Source organism: Hippopotamus amphibius, chromosome 3 (assembly GCF_030028045.1).
Source record: "Hippopotamus amphibius kiboko isolate mHipAmp2 chromosome 3, mHipAmp2.hap2, whole genome shotgun sequence".
Taxonomy (NCBI): Eukaryota; Metazoa; Chordata; class Mammalia; order Artiodactyla; family Hippopotamidae; genus Hippopotamus; species Hippopotamus amphibius.
In genome coordinates, this window is record NC_080188.1 from 139,136,673 (window position 1) to 139,160,532 (window position 23,860).

Genomic DNA, 23,860 nt, shown 5'->3' on the forward strand with positions numbered 1-23,860 from the left:
AAAAACAGAAATTCAAACAATAGTGAGAGCCCATCCCAGCCTACTGCCAACACACTTCCATTATGTGTGCAGTGCTTATTATAAGTCTCGATAGGATGCTGATGAACGGCTGCTGGAGTAAAAATCTGTGCCAGCTTCTGAAGGGGAGCCTGCCTTTTCCATACCAAGAATCCTGAAAGTGTGTTTACTCCGACTGAAAACACAATTCCACACACATACATCTTCCTCGAAGTTCTATATAAAATAGTAAGCTAACAGGAGACTGTAAAAATATAGTCCATCCAGAGGACGGAATACCCTGTAACCATTAAAAATCATGTTTTCCAAGGATATCTGCAGGTGGGAAAAATGCTCACAATCACTTGTTAAGTGAAAAAGCAGGTCACAAAGCCACATGTGCCTTCAGCCTATTTTCTAAATTTACTGCATGCAGCCCAAAATCCCTGGAGGCAAATATACTAAAAAATGTAAGCAGTGATGGCTTCTGATTGGTGGGATTATGAATATTTCTTATTTTACTTTTTTTTGAATTTATTTTTGGCTGCGTTGGGTCTTCGCTGCTGCACGGGCTTCCTCTAGCTGCGGTGAGTGGGGGCTGCTCTTCCTTGCGGTGTGCTGGCTTCTCATTGCGGTGGTTTTTCCTGTTGCGGAGCACAGGCTCTAGGCACACGGCTTCAGTAGTTGTAGCATGCAGGCTCAGTAGTTGCGGCATGCAGGCCTGAGAGCACGAGGACTTCAATTCTTGCAGTGCATGGGCTCAGTAGTTGTGGCTCACGGGCTCTAGAGCACAGGCTCAGTAGTTGTTGTGCACAGGCTTAGTTGCTCCGTGGCACGTGGGATCTTCCCGGACCAGGGCTCGAACTCATGTCCCCTGCATTGGCAGGCAGATTCTTAACCACTGGCGCCACCAGGGAAGTCATATTTTATTCTTTATATTTTCAGTATTACTTTTATTGTTGGGGAGAAAAGAAGATATTTGGAGAAGCCACCTGATTAGTTCTGACCAATGGCTTTCTTCACACTAACTCCCGACAGCTGCAGAGAGCGGACAGGATTCTGGCTTTGGGCCTGGCGGAGGCCTGCACCCCAGGTGGTCCATCCAGCTACCACTCATCGGCCCAAAAACAGACGATCCCAAGGGAGCCAGGGGACTTGTTTCACCCAGTGATGACAGCCCTGGCAAGCCCCCTCTGTGTCTTCCCTGACTCCACTGCTAGCTCCCTCCCCAATTCTGTAAACCCCCTAGAATCTGAATCTTCCCCTCTCTGCCTTTGTGCGGTTGAACCCTTACCTGGGATAAATGAAGTGACCACTGGCAAAATCCTAATAAAGAAGATGACTCTAGGGGTTGGAAACTCTCTGTCAAAGCCTGCAGGACTTGCACAGCTAAATCTGACAGCCTAATGCAGGAACCTGGAAGAACCTTCTCAATAGAGCTGAGGGACGTCAACATCGCTATTTCTGTTAGAGCCAGCTATGCTGCAAGAAGGGACAGCCCAGATTTTTAAGGCACACACTGTCTCCCCCAGGTGCCACCATCTTTGCTCCCTGGGTTGTCTTTCCTTCCCCTGCTCTCCTTCCACCCAAGACTGAGCTGACGTCCAGGCCTCTGCACTGTGGAAGAAGGACAGTACTTCCTCTTCTGGCTGCCCCTGTCCAGCTCTGGCCCAACCCAAAGCAGCAGACAGCAGGCAGCACTCCGGGGAACACTTAGATCTGATACCTCCCCTGCCACGTCACCTTCCTCAGCTTCTGTTTCTCATTTATCAACTGAGAAGAAGTTTCTCCAACTTTTTTTTCTAATTTATTTTTCTCATTTTTTGGCTGTGCTGTGAGGCACGTGGCATCTTAGTTCCTGGACCAGGGATCAAGCCAGTGTCCCCTGCAGTGGACGCACAGAGTCTCAACCGCTGGACCACCAGGGAAGCTCTAGCACTTTTTTTTTTAAAGCAGTGGAACCTCTTTTAAAAAATAAATAATTTTTTTTTTGGTCACGCCATGCGGCATGTGAGGCCTTAATTCCCCAACCAGGGATGGAACCCACGCCCCCCTGCATTACTGAAAGCACAGTTTTAACCACTGGACTGCCAGGGAAGTCCCAAACTACATGCAAGCTAGATCAAATAAAATCAGAGGTGCTCTGGTTGAGGGGAGGGATGAAGAGGCCAAACTCTGCTTTCTCACCCTCCCCAGCACAGGCCCCTGACACGTACCCGAGGAACTGAGGCAGTTTGGAAGGCACAGCCCACATCACCCCCTGGGTTGCCCCTTTGCCCACAGTCCTACATCCTTCCACTCTCCGCGTGTGAGGCAAGCCTACCGGTCGACGGCGATGACCCCCAGGGTGAGCATGCTGGCTGAGCTGATGAGCAGGTAGAGGAGTGCCGAGAAGTTGCACCAGACCACGCCAAAGATCCATTCCCTCCGGATGGAGCTGGTCACCACGAAAGGCAGCACCAGCACAGACAGCAGGAAGTTGGACAGCGTCAGGCTGAAGACGAACTTGTTGCTGAGGGTGAGGAGGTAGGACCTCCTGTACAAGGTGACCACGATGACCAGGTTGCCCAGGCAGACGGCAACGGTGATGACGACGATGGAGATGAACTCCGTGACGCCGCCGCCCCCAGGACCGCCGTCCTCCTCGGTGAGGTTGCTCAGCTCCTTCCTGTGGCCGAGGGAGGAGTTGAGGCTCATGGTCAACGCGCCTCGGCGGGGGGTGGGCTCAGCATGCTGGGCGGCTGGGAAGACAAGACCCGGGGACAGGAAAGGAGTCATCAAACCACGGCACGTGCGCGTGAGAGAAGAGCGGCTGAGGCCCCAGGGCCCCCAGCCAGGCATCCCCACGCAAGCTCTACAGAAGCGGCCAGTTTCCTTTTCTTGTTTGTTTTTTTTATTGAGCATTGATTATGTGCTTAGCTATTGTTTTCTCTTTTCTATGATTCCTCTTTTTACCTTTTTTCTTTTATTGAGCTAAAATTGACATATAATAAACTGCATATATTTAAAGTGTACAATTTGATGCTTTTCTTCTTATTAGTAATGTATATATGGCAATCCCAATCTCCCAATGCATCCCACCCTAAACCTCCCCGCTTCTCCCCCTTGGTGTCCATATGTTTGTTCTCTACATCTGTGTCTCTACTTCTACCTTGCAAGCCAGTTGATCTGTACCATTTTTCTAGATTCCACATATATGTGTTAATATACAATATTTGTTTTTCTCTCTCTGACTCACTTCACTCTGTATGACAGTCTCTAGGTCCATCCATGTCTCTACATATGTCCCAATTTCACTCCTTCTTATGGTCCATTGTATACATGGACCACATAGAAGTGGCCAGTTTTCTACAACTGACTTTCTGTGTGACTCACTGTGTCCCCTTGAACGATGTGTTCCCTCAGTCTAAACCACCCTATCCTTCCTCCCCAGGACCAGTGGTTAAAAACCTTTAATAGACCCAAGAATCACCTGCAGTACCAGCTCAAAGAGCCGATTCTTGGGCTCTACCCCTAGAGATTCTGGTCCCAGAGAACAGAGGTAGAGCCTAGGAGTCTGCATTTTCGACAACCACTGGGCAGGTGGTTCTGATTCTGCCCATGTGGTCTCTGCAGCTGCTGCTTTTAGACCCTGCAAGGCAGGGTGGACCGTGAACCAGCAGCATGGGCATCACCAGGTACTGCCTGGAGATGCAGAGTCGCAGGCCCACCTCTGAATGACTGAATCAGAACTTGCACGTTAATCCCACCCCATTAAAGCTGGACAATAAGATTATCATAGGATTCATTCTGAGATCTCTAAGCAGGGTTTAAATAGGTACAATTCACACCGAGACATCGCTACTGCTCTCAGCAGTCATGGTGAGGGAGGGCCAGGAGCCGACGCTAAGGATAAATGGGTAAGAGGAGGCTCAGGTTGAGGTCTTCAACCACAAACACCATTCTCGACAAGGGGGGGTCCCTGCTCTCGGGATGCTGGCTCCGGATCTTGGTGAAAACTCAAGGTTGACACATTTTAACATTAAATCCTACAGACGAGAGGAAAAAGATGGCGGCGAAGTAGAGAGACGTGGAGTGCATCCCTCTCCACAGATGCATTGGGAATGCACGGAAGGACGCAGTCATTCCCACAGAGAACCAGCTGAACACCAGCAGACGGCCTCGGACACCAGAAAGGGCTGCGGGGAGCCTGACATAGCCGACTGAATATTCGTCTACTCCAATACTTGGACATTAGTCTGAGGCTTGGACAGTCTTCTATAAACACCTCTATCACCAGGACAAGCAACCCCAAAAGCTTGGACAACTATGAGGAAACAAAGAAACACCATGCAGGCAAAGGAGCAGGAAAAAAACCCACAAGACCAAATAAATGAGGAGGAAATAGGAAAAATGCCTGAAAAAGAATTTAGAGTAATGATAGTAAAAATGATACAAAATCTCGATAACAAAATAGAGAAAGTACAAGAAACAGTTCATAAGAACTCAGAAAAACAAACAGCAATGGATAACAAAATAACTGAAATTAAAAATACTCTAGATGCTCTAACCAGCAGAATGACTGAGGCAGAAGAACGAATAAGTGAGTTGGAAGATAGAATGGGAGAAATAAACGCCACAGAGCAGGAAAAAGATAAAAAAATAAAAAGACTAGAAGACAGCCTCAGAGACCTCAGTGATAACCTTAAACGTACCAACATTCGAATTATAGGCATCCCAGAAGAAGAAGAAAACAAGAAAGGGTCTGAGAAAATATTTGAAGAGGTTCTAGTGGAAAACTTCCCCAACATGGGAAAGGAAATAATTCACCAAGTCCAAGAAGCACAGAGAGTCCCATACAGAATAAACCCAAGGAGAAATACACCAAGACACATATTAATCAAACTAACGACAATTAAACACAAAGAAAAAATATTAAAAGCAGCAAGAGAAAAGCAACAAACAACATATAAGGGAAAACCCATCAGGATAACAGCTGACCTTTCTACAGAAACTCTGCAGGCCAGAAGGGAATGGCAGGATATACTGAAAGTCCTGAAAGAGAGAAACCTACAGCCAAGAATACTCTACCCAGCAAGAATCTCATTCAGATTTGAGGGAGAAATCAAAAGCTTTCCAGACAAGCAAAAGTTAAGAGAATTCAGCACCACCAAACCAGCCTTACAACAAGTGCTAAAGGAACTTCTCTAAGTAGGAAACACAAGAAAAGGAAAACACCTACAAATACAAACCCAAAACAATTAAGAAAATGGTAATTGGAACACACATGTCAATAATCACTTTAAATGTAAATGGATTAAGTGCTCCAACCAAAAGACACAGACTGGCTGAATGGATACAAAAACAAGACCCTTCTATATGCTGCCTACAAGAAACCCACTTCAGACCAAGGGATACATATAGACTGAAAGTGAAGGGATGGAAAAAGATATTCCATGCAAATGGAAGTCAAAAGAAAGCTGGAGTAGCAATACTCATATCAGACAAATTAGACTTGAAAGTAAAGACTATTAAAAGAGACAAGGAAGGGCACTACATAATGATCAAGGGATCCATCCAAGAAGAACATATCACAATGGTAAATATCTATGCCCCCAATATAGGAGCACCTCAATACATAAGGCAAATACTAACAGCTATAAAAGGGGACATCGACAGTAACACAATTATAGTGGGAGACTTGAACACCCCACTTACATCAATGGACAGATCATCCAAACAGAAAATAAATAAAGACACACAAGCTCTAAATGACACATTAGACCATCTCGACTTAATTGATATTTATAGGACATTCCATCCAAAAACGACAGACTACACTTTCTTCTCAAGTGCACACGGAACATTTTCCAGGATAGATCACATCTTGGGTCACAAATCAAACCTCAGCAAATTCAAGAAAATTGAAATCATATCAAGCATCTTCTCAGACCACAACGCCATGAGACTAGATATCAATTACAGGAAAAAAACTGCAAAAAATACAAACACATGGAGGCTAAACAATTCACTCTTAAACAACCAAGGAATCACTAAAGAAATCAAAGAGGAAATCAAAAAATATCTAGAAACAAATGACAACGAAAACACAACAACCCAAAACCTATGGGACGCAGCAAAAGCAGTTCTAAGAGGGAAGTTTATAGCAATACAGTCCTACCTTAAGAAACAAGAAAATGATCAAATAAACAACCTAACCTTACACCTCAAACAACTAGAGAAAGAAGAACAAAGAAACCCCAAAGTGAGCAGAAGGAAAGAAATCATAAAGATCAGAGCAGAAATAAATGAAAAAGAAAGGAAAGAAACCATAAGAAAAATAAATAAAACTAAAAGCTGGTTCTTTGAGAAGATTAACAAAATTGATAAACCATTAGCCAGACTCATCAAGAAAAAAAGGGAGAAGATGCAAATCAACAGAATTAGAAATGAAAAAGGAGAAGGCACAACAGACACCTCAGAAATACAAAACATCATGAGAGACTACTACAAGCAACTATATGCCAATCAATTGGATAACCTGGAAGAAATGGATACATTCTTAGAAAAATACAATCTTCCAAGACTGAACCAGGAAGAAATAGAAACCATGAACAGAGCAATCACAAGTACAGAAATTGAGGCAGTGATTAAAAATCTCCCAACACACAAAAGCCCAGGACCAGATGGATTCACTGGCGAATTCTATCAAACATTTCGAGAAGAGTTAACACCTATCCTTCTCAAACTCTTCCAAAATATTGCAGAAGGCGGAGCACTCCCAAACTCATTCTACGAGGCTACCATCACCCTGATACCAAAACCAGGCAAAGATGTCACAAAAAAAGAAAACTACAGACCAATATCACTGATGAATATAGATGCAAAAATCCTCAATAAAATACTAGCTAACAGACTGCAACAGCACATTAAAAAAATCATACACCACGATCAAGTGGGGTTTAGCCCTGGGATGCAAGGATTCTTCAATATACGCAAATCAATCAACGTGATACATCATATCAACAAATTGAAGGATAAAAACCATATGATCATTTCAATAGATGCAGAAAAAGCTTTTGACAAAGTTCAACATCCATTTATGATAAAAGCTCTCCAGAAAATGGGCATAGAAGGAAATTACCTCAACATCATAAAAGCCATATATGACAAACCAAAAGCCAACATTGTTCTCAATGGAGAAAAACTGGAAGAATTCCCTCTAAGAACAGGAACAAGACAAGGGTGTCCACTCTCACCACTGTTATTCAACATAGTTTTGGAAGTGTTAGCCACAGCAATCAGAGAAGAAAAAGAAATTAAAGGAATCCAAATTGGAAAAGAAGAAGTAAAATTATCACTCTTTGCAGATGACATGATACTATATATAGAAAACCCTAAAGACTCTACCAGAAAACTGCTAGCACTAATTGATGAGTTTAGTAAAGTAGCAGGATACAAAATTAATGCACAGAAATCTCTTGCATTCCTATACACTAACAACGGAAGAGCAGAAAGAGAAATTAAGGAAACTCTCCCATTCACCATTGCAACAAAAAGAATCAAATACCTAGGAATAAACCTGCCTAAGGAGGCAAAAGATCTGTATGCAGAAAACTTTAAGACATTGATGAAAGAAATCAAAGACGACACAAACAGATGGAGGGACATACCATGTTCCTGGATTGGAAGAATCAACATTGTGAAAATGACCGTACTACCCAAAGCAATTTACAGATTTAATGCAATCCCGATCAGATTACCAATGGCATTTTTCACAGAACTAGAGCAAGAAATCTTACGATTTGTATGGAAACGCAAAAGACCCCGAATAGCGAAAGCAATCTTGAGAAGGAAAAATGGAATAGGTGGAATCAGGCTTCCTGACTTCAAACTATACTACAAGGCCATAGTGATCAAGACAGTATGGTACTGGCACAAAAATAGAAAGGAAGATCAATGGAATAGAATAGAGAACTCAGAAGTAAGCCCAAACACATATGGGCACCTTATCTTTGACAAAGGAGGCACGAGTATACAATGGAAAAAAGACAGCCTCTTCAATAAGTGGTGCTGGGAAAATTGGACAGCAACATGTAAAAGAATGAAATTAGAACACTTCCTAACACCATACACAAAAATAAACTCCAAATGGATTAAAGACCTACATGTAAGGCCAGACACTATAAAACTCCTAGAGGAAAACATAGGCAGAACACTCTTTGACATACATCAAAGCAACATCCTTTTGGACCCACCTCCTAGAATCATGGAAATAAAATCAAGAATAAATGAATGGGACCTCATAAAACTTAAAAGCTTTTGCACAGCAAAAGAAACCATAAACAAGACTAAAAGGCAACCCTCAGAATGGGAAAAAATAATTGCCTATGAAACAACGGACAAAGGATTAACCTCCAAAATATACAAGCAACTCAGGCAGCTTCATACCAAAAAAGCAAATAACCCAATCCACAAATGGGCAGAAGACCTAAATAGACATTTCTCCAAAGAAGACATACAGATGGCCAACAAACACATGAAAAGATGCTCAACATCACTAATCATCAGAGAAATGCAAGTCAAAGCCACAATGAGGTATCACCTCACACCAATCAGAATGGCCATCATCACAAAGTCTGGAAACAACAAATGTTGGAGAGGGTGTGGAGAAAAGGGAACTCTCCTGCACTGTTGGTGGGACTGTAAGTTGGTACAGCCACTATGGAAAACAATTTGGAGGTTCCTTAAAAAACTACAAATAGAACTACCATATGATCCAGTCATCCCACTCCTGGGCATATACCCAAAGAAAACCATAATCCCAAAAGAAACTTGTACCATAATGTTTATTGCAGCACTCTTTACAATAGCCAGGACATGGAAGCAACCTAAATGCCCATCAACAAATGAATGGATACAGAAGATGTGGCATATATATACAATGGAATATTACTCAGCTATAAAAATGGATGAGATGGAGCTATATGTAATGAGGTGGATAGAACTACAATCTGTCATACAGAGTGAAGTAAGTCAGAAAGAGAAGGACAAATATTGTATGCTAACTCACATATACGGAATCTAAAAATGGTACTGATGAACTCAGTGACAAGAACAAGGAAGCAGATACAGAGAATGGACTGGAGAACTCGAGGTATGGGAGGGGGCGGGGGGTGAAGGGGAAGCTGAGATGAAGCGAGAGAGTAGCACAGACATATATATACTACCAACTGTAAAATAGTCAGTGGGAAGTTGTTGTATAACAAAGGGAGTCCAACTCGAGGATGCAAGATGCCTTAGAGGACTGGGGCAGGGAGGGTGGGGGGGACTCGAGGGGGGGGCGTCAAGGAAGGGAGGGAATATGGGGATATGTGTATAAAAACAGTTGATTGAACCTGGTGTACCCCCAAAAAAATAAAATAAAATAATAACAAAATCCTACAGACGAATGTGTCTCCAAAATTTTCATCTACTTTAATTAGCCAAGAAATCCCACAGATCACTTTCCCCACCTGCTCTTCATCCCAACAAAGAGAAGTCCACCAGAAAGGAAGGAAAGATTGCTCTCGCAAGCCAGACAGCAAGAACCCTGGTGCCTAGGACCACCCACACACAGCAGCAGAGCCTTCCCCACAGCCCCTGCTTGACCTGACACCTCTGCCCAGACACCGTGGGCCACAGGGAGCTGGTAGGTGAGGGAGGCGGCCCTTCCCCTTCCCAGCAGCCCTGAAGGCCAGATAGAAAGTCTCCCTTTAAGCGAGCCACACTCGTAGGTCACAAGCAGATCCTGCGAGCTTGAGTAGCATCGAATAATTCTAATCCCTCCTCCCCTTGACAGCCTTCAAATACTTCACAGATGGCTTGCTTCCTTTCCTCCAGGTTAAATCTCCCAGGTTCCTGATGTGATGCCCGGAGTCTTTACTAACTCAGACTCCCTGCTTTGGACTTGCTCGGAGATGTTAACGACCCTCTTGATCTGTGGTCCCCAAAACTGAATGTACCACTCTGGGCGTGGTCTGGTAAGCATCGAGTACAAAGGGGCAATCTCTACGATCCCGATAATCTTCTGCTACTATTCACTCTAAGAGTGCATTTTCTTTCGGCAACTCTATCGCCCTGTTGGACTTATACAAATGTGTGGTCAATTAAAACCCAAAGTTTATACATACATGAGTTTCTGTGAAGATAGGTGTCCCCAGGCTTGAACTTATGGAATTAGTGTTTTTAAGCCTAAATACAAAACATTATTTCTACCAAATTTTATTTTGTACATTTTGGCCCATATTTCCAGGCTGCTAAAATATTCTGAATTTTGATTCAGTTATGCAATATGTTAGGTACTCTAGCTTTGTGCAATAAATATACTTTATCATTATGCCTTCTATGTCTGTGTCTTTGTAAGCTTATTTCTGGTTTTTTTTTTTTTTTTGAGTTCTGAATTTTGTTCACTATTATAAGTGATTAATTGGTGTCTCAAAATAAAGTCCTACATAAGCATATTATACTTAACTGCATAAGTGTAAACAGTGGGAAAGAAAACAAATTCTGAGTCGTTAGACAAACGACAAAATGGGAGAAAATATTTAAAAGAACCAATCAATCTAATTTATAAAGAATTCCTAAAAATAGAGAGAGAAAGATGGAAAAGAGGGTAAAAGACATTTTTAAAAATTGTAACTATATGAGATGATAGGTGTTAACTAAATTTATGGTGGTAAACATTTTGCAATATATATATATCAAATCATCATATTGTACATCTGAAAACTTACGCAATGTTGTGTCAATTATATCTCAATAAAACTGGGGAAAAAAGACATACACAGAAAATTCACAGAAAAAGACATGCCAAATATCTTTTTTTTTTAATTTTTAATTTTTTTTTACAATAAACTGCATATATTTAGAGTGTACAATTTGGTATCCCAATCTCCCAATTCATTCCCCCCCCCCAACCCTCTCTGTTTTCCACACTTCGTGTCCATATGCCAAACATCTTAAACATATGAAAAGATGCCCCATTTCATTCAGAATAAGAGGAATGCACATTAAAACCACACTGAGGTACCACTTCTTTCCTTTCTGGCCACTAAAAATTCAAAAGCTTGGCAACACTCTCTGTTGGTGAGGCTGTTGGGAAGCAGATATTCTACGCTCCACGTGGGAACACAAACCGTAACAGCCCTAAGAAGGGGGATTTGGCAATACCTAACAAAGCACATAGCCTTTGATCCCGCAATTCCATTTCTAGATATTTACCCCAAAGACATAAGTTCATAATATTAAATAATAGATGCCCAAGGTTATTTTATTCATTGAGGTGCTAGTTGTTAAAAAAAGAAAAAGAAAATATGTGAGAAGGGGGGAAATAAGGATACATTTGCACATAAAATATACACAAATATGTTTACTTACGTAAAAAGAAAAATAAGAAAGATAACCAGAAACTAAGATACAGATGGAAGTAGACTGCTCTAAGTATGTTTCTGCAGTTTTGATTTTTGAACCATGTAAATATTTTACATACTAAAAAAGTGGATGCAAAAAGTAAATACAGAATTGATTGCAAACAGAAAAAAAAAATAAACCTAACTATATATTAGATTGATAACAATCATACAGAGAAAAGAAGTGAGGTAGCTTTTAAATACAGTATTTTGACTGTAAAATCTTAATGGTACATACTGTATAGACAGGCGAACCACTAAGTTTACTTAGTAGGTTAGATGTTGTTAAACGTGTTTTAAGTTTACAGTTCTTTGGACTGTAGAGCAGCTGAGTATACATGTTTATGTTGGGAAACACTTCTAATCATGGGAGAAAGGAGATGCGAATTACTGAATAGAGAAAGGTGAGGAAGAACCCTGTGGTGTTAGCTTGGCTATTGCAGGTATCAGTATGAATTCACTATTCAAATATAAATACAAAAACAGGTTCCAGGAAACTTCCAGAATGCAGTAAAAAAGATTAAGAAACTGAAAATATAATATAAAAGGCAATGAGAGAATGAACATGAAGTATTCTATAAGGTACAATTACTTTACCCAAGCAAAGCACAGTGTTCCCCAATAGTCCTGTAATTACCAGCATGCTCCTTTTATCCCCCCTGGACTGTCTGCTCCCTGGGAGTGAGGATGAACCTTGCCTTTCCTAAAAACATAGTACTTTTTGTCATTTGCAACAACATGGACAGACTCAGAGGGTATTGCGCTAAGTAAAATAAAAATAAATACTGTAAATTATCACTTATATGTGGAATCTAAAAATTAAAACAAATTAATGAATATAATAAAAAAGAAGCAACTCACAGATGTAGAGAACTAGTGGTTACCATGGGGATAGTGGAGGGGGGAGGGGCAATATACAGGTAGGGAATTAAGAGGCACAAACTATTAGGTATAAAATAAACTACAAGGATATATTGCACAACATGGGGAATATAGCCAGTATTTTATAATAACTATAAATGGAGTATAAACTTTAAAATTGTGAAACACTACTTTGTATACCTGTAACTTACATAATATTGTACAGCAATTATACCTCAATAAAATAAACACAAATAAAAAATTTTTAAATAAAGAAAGGCAAATGAGAGAGTGAACAGGAAGTATTTTTTAAGGTATAATTACTTTACCCAAGGAAACTAGTGCTTTTCACTTATTATGGGAATCATTTCTAGCAATGTGGTGAACTCAGCTGATGTGAACATCTTTCCTACTCCAAATTCACAGAAATGCTGGGTTAAATATCACTCAAAATTAAAAAAAAAAAAAAAAAAGCCAAACTTGAAAAAAGAGAGGGAAATCCAAAGGTAACAGAGAGAAAACTAAAAGCCAGAGTTGTAATCTCACAACTGTGGCCAAAAGGGTATTAGACCTAGTTCAAGACCACTAGGGCTGAGGTTTTTTAATGTGGGAGGATGACTTTCAGTCCCAGAAAGCAGAGAACTGGAACCAATACTCTGCATAAAGAGTGGGTTCTAGAAGGGCTGCCTCCTCCATGAAAAAGGAATTAGAAAAACTCCTCTTACTGGCAAAGGGAGGTGGCAAAAACAGTCATTTACCTGAAGCTCTGGGTGGAGCACTAAAGTCTTTTTTCCATGAGAAATCAAACACTGAGTCATGTGCCATGGTGATGAGGGTACCAAGTTTATAAATTCTGCATGGTGCAGAAATCTAAGCTAATAAATTCACGTAAAAATTAATGCTGGCAGAAGTCAACACAAAATGGCTTTATAGTGAATTTCCACGCTCATAAAACAAATGTTTAATGAAAATGAGTGCATAGCATTTGCCTTGAGGGAGAATACACAAAACAAAAACCAGGAGAACTGACATTCCAAGAACTTGAATTAATAGAAAAATATAAAAGGGACTGTAAAATAAATACAACTAAAAGCTTTAAAAGGAAAAGCTTTAAAAGCTTTAAAAGGAAAAGAGGTAGAAACCATAATGAAAGAATAAGACGGCATGAAAAAATTATAAGCAATTGTGAAAAAGAACCAAATAGAAATTCTAGAAATTAAAATTTCAGCTAACAAAACTAAAAACCCAATGGGTATGCATAACAGCAGATTTAGCTGAAGAGAAAGATGGTGAACTGGAAGACAGCTCTGAGGAAATTACCCAGAATGCAACAAAAAACGATTAAGAGAATGAAAATATGAAACAAAAGTCAACATACATGAAGAACAGGATAAGATAATTCAACAAATGCTCAAAAAAAGTGGCATCAGGAGAAATTAGAGACAAAGGGTAGCAGATACTGTTGGGTGCCTACCCAGCAGCCAGTGCCAGGTTTTTTTCCTTACTGGCAGACCTCTGATTTTGTTTTGGTGTCCAATCCTCCTCCCAGTGACTCAGAGAAGGTTGATAGGATCCCTGGTTCTGAGAACTAGGTCCTGAGTGGTCTAAACAAATTGTTGTATTACCTTTCTCCTTGCAATTCTGGCATATTACGGGGAGAAGTCAGTGGATTTCTGGGAAAGCTGCTTTGATCTCACAAAGGCACTAGAAGAAAAAACTTTTCTTAATGGCCCTAATGGTGAAGAGAGCACAGAGCTGTGGCAGCCTTCTTGGGATCATTAGAGGTGCTGAGTGCAGCAATGAAGAAAGGCTGGATCCTTGAGTTGCTGAATCTACAAATCTTGAAACCACCTTCCTCCTGGCTTCTGGTTATGCAAAGTAATATATTTATATACATTATTTTTAAAGCTATTTTCAGTTAGGTTTCTGTTACTTGAGTCAAAAGCATCCAACTTACATGACAGTGGACCTATACTGTCTACATTAAGGTTGATGCATTATTTAGAGGTATAATTGAACATTTTCTAGAACTGAAGAAACACATGAGCCCTTAGAACAAAAGAACATAACAAGTTCTAAGGATAAATCATAAAAAGTCTATATCAAGGCACATCACAACGAAAAATGACGAACACCAAGATAAAGAAAAAAAGGTAAAAGCAAAATTTCCTATAAAGAAGTAGCAATGAGATAAACAACAGACTCCTCTTTTGAAGAAGACAGAAAATAGAGGCCAGAAAACAGTGGGATAATCTCTTGGAAGTGCTAAGGAAAAGAATTCTTGCCTTAAAGTTCTATAATACCATTCAAGAGAGGGCACAATATAATACACTTTTCAGGCAAACAGAGACTGTATGTTTACAGTCAGTAGACATAATCACTCCTTATTGAATAATCCCCTTAAAGATACCTTTCATGAAGAAAACTGAATCCAAAAATAAGGGGGACGGGTGCAAGAATCAACTGTTAGAAAAGAAAATGGTAAATATATGGATGACTCTAAAATCAGAACTGCAAAAAATTAATTTAAATTTTAAAAGTTAAACATCACCAACAAATTTTACAAAAATCACTAACTTGGGAGCTTTGAAAACAAGATGAAATTAAAACACTAAGTAAGGACTTCCCAGGTGGCACAGTGGTTAAGGATCCGCCTGCCAATGCAGGGGACACAGGTTCAAGCCCTGCTCCAGGAAGATCCCACATGCGTGGAGCAACTAAGCCCACGAGCCACAACTACTGAGCCTGTGTGCCACAACTACTGAAGCCTGTGCGCCTAGAGCCAGTGCTCCACAATAAGAGAAGCCACTGCATGAGATGCCTGTGCACCACAACGAAGAGTGGACCCCACTCACTGCAACTGAGAAAGCCCATGTGCAGCAACGAAGACCTAACACAGCCAATAAATAAATACAATAAATAAATAAACTTTTTAAAAAACCCACTAAGCAAAATGGAAGCTCTTAGAAGTATGATTGGAATAAAAACATTCCAAGTTAGTTTGTACTCAGGGCAGAGACTTGATGATGGCTGTTTTCCCAGCACCTGGACAAGTGCTCAGCACACAGTAGGTAACTCAATAATTATTTGCTGATGAACAAGTAGCCTTCAAAACTTCGTCAATGTTAAGTCGAATAGGAGTGTTAACATTATAAAGGTAGCCACTAAAAGAATAAAAACAGGATGCAAAACTTCCAATCCAAAAGAGGGGGAAAAAAAAAAGGAATGAACTATTACTTGACCTGGTGACCCTCTAATGGCCCTATCAGCAGGGACACTAGTGCATTGCAGAATCAGAAAGCCCAGGAGTGGCTGCTGTCCTTGAGGTCCCCTGCTACAACCCTCCCCAGGAGGAAGAGGGGGAACATGGTCAAAGAGCCGCCCACCCAGGGAAATCCAAAACCCCAGCCTCTGCCAGGAGGCCTGGAGAGGGAGAGGCATAAGCCCCAGCAGATGCCCTGGGGGGTTTACTTTAACAAGAGAGAGGATCTGGAATGTCCCAGCCAGTGAAGTCTTCCTGGCAGGCAGCCAGCTTACCCAGGGCCCAACAAGCCAGGGCCCATTGAATGGAAGCAAATTCAAGTGTGACTCACATTAGCACTCTCCCGGCCAGGGCTGCTGCCAGACACAGGGGTGTTCCAGACTCCCACACTCACTACGTCCTGCCCTGACCAAATAAATCACCTTGGGCTGCAACTCCGAGAAACAACACAATTGGAATATGGCTGAGGTTTGAATAAACATATTAGAAATTATTCCTGGGAAAGAGAGCCAGCCCTCTCCGACAGGTCGCCAGGGAAGGCTGCACATGTCTTCCAAGCATCACAGTCAGTCCTCTCGGGGAACTGCCCTAGGTTCTCTTGCATATTCCCAGAGACAGTGACTTGTCTGCTGGAGCAGACTACTGACCATGGCCTCAAGTGGTGCCAAATCTTGTCACTTGAGGGAGTGATCAGTAATATCATTTTGGGTTAACAGACAAGGCAACGCGATAGAATATTGAGACAGGTATCGATTGTGTTTTATAAACTGGCCAGCTTGCGAATTCCCAAGAAATAATTCTAGAAATGCCTTGCTTTGCAAAAACAGAATTACTACAATATAAAGGTAGATTCTCTCACTTTCCCTTATGTAACTGTATACATTTGGATATGTTCTGGTCCCACCTCTATTTTTACCTAGAACTGATTTTCATCGACCTACACTGGACTTTTTTCCTGCTCATGCTGCTGTTACCCTATATTTGTCAGAGCTTGTGTGGATGGTGGTTAAGTGTATGGACTCTAAAGTCTGCCTGAGTTTGAAGCCCAGCACCTATAAAAAAAAGAATAGTGAGTTTAATTGCATCAAGTGCCTAGAACAGTGTCTGCACCCAGTGAGCCTCACTTCATATCATGGTTTCTATTGGAAGAGTTCACCCTGATTTTACTTTGGGAGAGGACCCTTTCCGTATTTTTAGGCCTTGGTCACACGACCCAGGACTTTGGCTGGAACAGCTGGAGGACAGACTAGCCTAGCATGGGCTTGGCAGGCTGATACTATGAGCCTGGGGGTGCAGCAGCTGGCCATTGTGGACACTGTGGAAAGCGCTTACAGGCAAATAAAGGTGAGAGAATGAGAGAGGGAGAGAGGGAAAGAGAGCAAGAAAAAGAAGGGGGTAGGGAGAACATGCAGATGCTGATGAAATAACGTGTGGTTCTGAACCTTCTCGGTCTTCTCAGTTATATGAGCCAGTGAATTTTCTCCCTCACTTGTGCTAATGTGGCAGAGTTTCTGTCACTTGCAACTTAAAGAATCCTGACTGATACTCTGATACATCATGACCTACATACAACACGTCAAGACCCCACCTCTTTGGACACTGGTGCCAGGAACCAAGATTAGGCCAACTTCTCAGGCACAGCTCTGCCTATCTCAGCCTCCTTCCTGAGACCATCTTATCCTTTTCTTTTTGCCATGGACCACGCCATGGACCCACGGAGCCTATTATCGTGGAGTTTCTTCATATGGAAGCACAGAGAAGCTCTTCATCCCCCCGAGTGCAGTCTCTTTGGGATGCACGTGACCCAGTGCATAAGCCACTACAAGGAAAAGGAGGCCTCACCCCCACAACGCCTGTTACAAATGGGGCCATCAAAGGGACAACCTGAGAGCCCAGAGACAGCAGGCCCAGGCTTAGGTGGGAGTTGTGAGGTCCTGCTGGTCAGAGGAGGCAGGACTCTTGGCCTAACAAAGGCACTGGACGTGACAAGACATACCTGACCTCTTCAAAAGTCTTCTCCAGAGGAAATAGTTTCTTTTCACATAAGGTTCTCTTCTGATATCCTTAAATATACCCAATCGGGGCAGTAGCTCACTTCCTCCTCTGTGGCCTCCCATTTTTACGAAGAGCTGAGTAGCCTAAAAGCCGGGACCACCAGATGCCCTCTTCTAAAGAAATCACATGCCAACAGGTAGGTACATAAGGTGTTTGAATAAACAACCCTCCACGTGAGGAAATGTTTCTAAACACCACTTCAAATAAGCTCAGGTGAGGTCACTGTGATGCTATGTTGCCCATATTCTCAGAGGCTCTTCATCTCAGCACCTCAAAGCATTTTATACACATCAATCACCAGCTGTAGCAGCTGAGGGAGTGAAGTTGGGAAGAAGGTTCAAATAACCACCTTGTTTTGCACCAGGGTAACTAAGATAGACAGTGAACCCCTACCCCCCATCCCACCCACAAACTAGACCACACAACTTGTTGAGAGCCAGAAGGAGATTACAGGATCCCCAGTCTCCTTCCCTGCATTCCCTCCATCCTTCCTGGGCACACACATGAAAGTTGTTCCAAAGATGGTGGGTGCAGTAACTTGGCCTCTGCAACCCCAGAGGACTCTGCCCACCCAGCCAGTCCAGGGTCTGTTACAACACACAGTGCTTTGCTCTTGTCCCCACAAGGGCACCATAAACCTAGTAATTTCCTGGTTCGAAACCTCTCACTTCACCTGTAAAGCAGGCCCAAGCCCTGGTCTGTTTGGAAACATACATCAGAAGATTGAAAAGAAGCTAGAATCAGAACCCCAGTGACCTTACGATCTTTGTCTGAATTCTTGGTTTGCCAGGAGGAGAGACCTGGCTTTGGTCGCCTCCGCATGTACATTTTCAACATCACCAACCTCCACAACTTCCTTCTGTAGGGACTGAAAGTCTGCAGGCCAGGGCTCTTCACTGACCATGACCCTATCCACAAAGGCGTCAGCCATGACTCTGTCAAATGTCTTTCCAAAACCAAGCTCTTGCTCCTCAGCAAAAATATTTCCCAAGGGTCAGTCTTCAATCCATCCCCTTCTACCTATGTCCTTGACAGTGTTACCCATTTCCAAAATGTTGTTTAATTATTCTTAACTAATAATAATCAGTACTGGCAAAACAGTGTGCAACATACAATGCAATTTTACATACATTGTTTCATTTCATCTTCTGAATAACTTTTAGAGGTAGGAATTACTCTTCTCCCTGTTTCAGAGAAGCAGTACAACATACGGTTAAGAGCATGAACTCTGGAACTAGGAAGCCTGGGTTCAAATCCCAGCTCTACAAGTTACTGCCTCTGTGACCTTGACATGTTACCTAACCTCTCTGGGTATCAGCTCCCTGCTCCATCAAATGGAGAGAATACTCCTTGCTCAGGAGTAAGTACCTCATAGGGTTGGTGGACAAAATCAATGAGTGAATATTTGTACAGTGCTTAGAATAGAATTTGGTACCACATAAGTGTTAAATGAATAAAATGGGAAAACTGAGGCTCAGAAAGGTTAAGTGCCCAGTTCAAGCGAATATTAGGTAGCACCTCTCCAACTTGGTCCTATGACTGTGAGACTACCTTCAATCCATCTACTCACCACAGCAGATAAGATTCGACATGGTGTGGCCTCATCTAAATTCTAGACTTCTCACCCATCAACCACTTCATGTATGCTGGCTCCACTGAGCTGGCTTACTTGCTCCCATTTTCAATTTGCTGTGGCCTATCCTCTAGTTGGAATATTCTCCCTGTTTGTGGAATGAGTGAATAAAGACTTACGAAGTCTAAAATGTGTTACTGATCTATTGGTCTAATACTTTGATTGAAAGAAATAAAACAAGCGTATGTAGGAGGTGAGGCTTTAAAGCAAAACAAAAAATATACCAAGTCACAACACTGGATTTGGCAATGATTTCTTGGATATGACACCACAGGCACAAAAGAAAAAACTGACAAACTGGACTTCATGAAAAGTTTTAAAAATTGTGCATCAAAAAATACCATCAACAGAACAGAAAGGCAACCCACACACAGACTGAGAGAAAATATTTGTAAATCAAATATATGATTAGAAATTAATATTCAGAATATACTGAGAACTAAAACTCAACAACAAAAAACAACCCACATCCAAAAAAGATATACAAATGGCCAATAAGCACATGAAAAGATGCTCAACATCTCTGATCATTAGGAAAAGCAAATCAAAACTACAAGATACCACCTGCCACTCATTAGGATGGCTACTGTCCAAAACAAAAAACAAAACCCAGAAAATAATAACAAGTGTTGGTGAAGATGTGGAGAAACTGGTACCCTTGTACACTGTGGGTGGGAATGTAAAATAGTGCAGCCATTGTGGAAAAGAGTACAGCAGTTTCTCAAAAAATTAAACATAGAATTATCATACCATCCAGCAATTTCACTTCTGGTTATATACCCAAAATAATTGAAAGCAAGATCTCAAAGAGATATTTGCACACCATGTTCACAGCAGCATTGTTCACAGTAGCCAAAACATGAAAGCAACCAAGGGTGCGTTGACCGAGTTGATAAGCAAAATACAGAATATCTACATAAAAGAATATTATTCAGCCTTAAAAAGGAAGGAAATTCTGACATATGCTACAACATGGATGAACTTTGAGGACATTATGTGAAAGTGAAATAAGCCCGCCACAAAAAGACAAACAATGTATGATTCTACTTATATGAGGTACTTAAGAGTAGTCAAAATCATAGAAATGGAAAGTAGAATGGTGGCTACCAGCGGGTGGTGGAGGCCGACGGGGGAGTTGTTTAATGGGTTTAGTTTTGCAGGGTGAAAAGAATTCTGGAGATGCGTGGTGGTGATGATTGCACCATATAAATGTACTTAATACCACTGAACTCTGCACTTAAAAATGGCTCAGGTGGTAAATTTTATGCTAGGTATATTTTAGAGCAATAAAAAAGTTGGAAAAATATACCAGGGTACCTTCTCTTTAACTTTTCTCTGCAGAGGGTTTGGAAAGTCATGAAATGAAGAAAGTCAGCTACCCTCACGGCATCTCACCCACTGATGGAGAAGAGAAGAACCTCAGGCAACATGTAGAGTAACCTCCTCCTGCAGCGGATGCGGAAACAGGCTGTATCTGCCCTGGGTTATTCCTCACTAGGGACTAGTCCAGCAGAGACTTCCAAGGTAAACCCACTGAGTAAAACTAGTCATCGTGTTGCACTGTCCCCAGATGACACGGTAAAGCAAAACAACTTTTTGTTCATCAAATTCCTCTGGTGCAGTTTTTATTGTACGTGTTGGAAAATGTGAGGAACACTCAGTACTAAGCCAAGCTGGACTCTGAGCCATGGACTGTCTGTTGACATTTTCCAAAGGGCCACTGGCCTCCCTCCGAGGCCTCCCCTAGCAACACTGAAAGTGGCTATCATCACCCTCGTGTTTCCCAGTCAACACAGACGGGGAAGGTCCACTTCAGCCTCCCAGAAAATCCACAAGCAACCAGCTGAAGTCATGATGAAGAAAAGTCACTCAGGGGAGAATCTTAAGCCCCAACAGAAAAGCACTTTAGGAAAAAAGAGAGAAAGCAGTGGCGGGTTGACCACAGCTCTCTGGGGAGCCCGTGGCAGCCTGAAAGTCGGGCAGGGCTTTTCCCAGCTGCATGCAAGGCAGCTATCATTCCTTTGCCAGCCACTGGACACCCAGCCTGGACCACGTGACTCCCCTGGGTGGGAGAACAGTGGAAACACCAGCTTTCCCAGAGCAGGCTCAGGAAAGCCTCCACAGACATTGGTCCACAGCCAGCCTGCCTGGAACCGGGATCCCAGCAAATCCCAAGGGCAAAGCTGGGTTGGACCAGGTCAGACCTGCCCAAGGCTGGTCTAAGTCTACCTGATGCTGCTGCCAGAAGTGGCTGTGGTGATTCACGGGGCAGCTGGACCATGGGTCTGGTTGGGAGCCTATGCTCAGGCACAGAGAAGCCAGTGCCACTCCCTGGAGCTCCCAACTGGCTACTCAACATCTCCACTTGGATGGCACGGGCACCACAAGCTTAACGTGTCCAAAACCACACTTCAAATCCTTTGCCTCTCAAACCTGCTCTTCCCATGTTTCTTCACCTCACGTTGTGGCACCCCATCCTTCCAGTTGCTCAGACCCTAAACTTTGGAGTCACTCCTGATTCCTCACTTTCTCTCACATCTCCTATCTGGTCCATTAGCAAACCTACCGGCTCTGTTTTTGAAATGTATCTAGAATTCAACTATGTCTTACTATCTCTGCGACCACCACTCTGGTCCAAGGCTACATAACGTCTTCTCTGGGTTATTAAAATAGCTTTCTCAGGACTTCCCTGGTGGTCCAGTGATTAAGACTCCACGCTTCCACTGCAGAGGGCACGGGTTTAATACCTGGTCGGGGAACTAACATCTTGCACGCCACGTGGTGCACCCCCCAAAAAAATTAATTAAAAATAAAATAAAACAAAATAAAAAAACCAGCTTTCTCACTAGTCTACCTGCATCTGCCATCGCCCCCCTCCTCAACACTGCAACCAGAGGGAGCCTGTTAAAGCAGAGGTCAAAACACATGAACAAGTCACTGCTTTACTCAAAACCCCCAAAGGATTCCCACATCACTTGGAATAAGCCCTGCAGCTTCCTACATGATCTGACTCTCCATCACGGGTCCAACTTCACAATAAAAATTACTTTTTAACCATTCCAAGAGTTGAAAAATTACTTTTTAAGCCATTCCAATGACACTAACCTCCTCGCTACTTCTCAAACCCATCAAGCACGTGTCCACCTCAGGGCCTTTGCACTTGCTATTTCCTACGCCTAGAATGGCTTTACCTCATATATCTTTGTAGGTTGCTCTCTCACTTCCTTTAGGACTGAATTTATACACCTTTTCAGCAAAGCCTTTCCAATTCACACTACCTAACATTTCATGCCCCATACTCTATGGCCCCATTCCCTTTTTTAATCTTTCTCTTTAGTGCGTATGGGTATACTTACTTATCTTGTTAATGTCTTTCCCTTCCACCAGACTGCAAGCTCCATGAAATTGAGAAATTTTTGGTCTATAAATTTTGGGGTCAGCATTTAGACTAGTGCCTGGCAAACAGTAAGTGCCCAATATTTCTGAGAAATAAGTAAATATATGTATAAAAATGGGACACTCGACATCTTGGCACACTAGGCATTTCTTGCCTTCAGACAATTATTTTTGCAGATGTAGCAAACACTATTCATTATCCAGTCACTATCCATTCTCCCCTTTCCCCTATCAACAGAGTCCTGACCTGACTTTGTGGGCGCCAAATGTACCTACAAAAATAAACTCACTTGCACAGAGCCTGGGTGGCCATTAGATCCAGTTCCAGTCAACAGAAGTCTCTAAGGTGGCAGAAAGCTACCCATTTCCTGAGAAAAACAGACAGACTCAAGCTGTGGCTTCTGCCCTTTTCCCTCTCCCTTTCTCCTGACTAGAACTCAAACCTAGTGCTTGAAGGTGAAGCAGCCATCCTTTGACCATGTGGCCAGATGTCCCATTCAATGCAGAGTAGAAAGACTGAAGTAGCCCAAATCACCCACTGAATGGTACAGCCACTGTGTCCAGCCACGCTAGTCAACCCCTTACTGGTTTGTTTGTTTTTCAACCCCTTATTGGTCAAGTTCTTGGAGCAGAGTTTCCTTTACATGCTGTGAAAGCTATCCTAACTTGATACATGGGTCAAAGGTGAGAAGAGATGCTGAGGAAGGCAAATTGTGCTGCACATGAATATTATGGTGCAACCCAACTGCTGGTAAGGATCGGTGCTATAGGGTCTCCATTTATCCACCCATCCCCTTGACCCCAAGGTGCAAACAACCCTATAACCCTAACTTGTTCACCCTTTTCCATAATAACTCTATATAGAATCAAAGATTCTAATCATTAGAAAGAGAAGACCTCCATAAAAAAAGAATGAATCGTTGCCATTTGCAACAACATGGATGGACCTACAGATGATCATACTGAGTGAAGTAAGCCAGACAGAGAAAGACAACTACTATATATATCATTTGTATACGGAATCTAAAAAATAATACAAATGAATTTATTTATAAAACAGAAACAGACTCACAGATATAGAAAACAAACTTATGGTTACCAAAGGGGAAAGGGAGGGGGGAGGGATGAATTAGGAGCATGGGATTGACAAATACACACCCCTATATACAAAATAGACAAACAGCAAGGATTTACTGTACAGCACAGGGAACTAGATTCAATATCTTG

At 42.2% G+C, this 23,860-nt stretch overlaps 1 protein-coding gene across 13 annotated transcripts in view; it reads right to left on the reverse strand.

Moving 5' to 3' along the window:
* GPR161 (G protein-coupled receptor 161) overlaps positions 1–23,860 on the reverse strand; it is a 52,207-nt gene that overhangs the window by 16,646 nt on the left and 11,701 nt on the right. For 10 of the 13 annotated variants that reach the window (XM_057726446.1, XM_057726451.1, XM_057726443.1 and 7 more), the window contains one exon: positions 2,321–2,738. The exons of 2 other annotated variants lie outside the window; for them this stretch is intronic. In XM_057726446.1, coding sequence (XP_057582429.1) covers positions 2,321–2,694 — 374 coding nt within the window. In that variant the 5' untranslated portion in view covers positions 2,695–2,738. Of the gene's footprint in view, positions 1–2,320; positions 2,739–17,545; positions 17,567–23,860 lie in introns of those variants that run through there. One more of the 13 variants, XM_057726452.1, reaches the window with a different exon arrangement.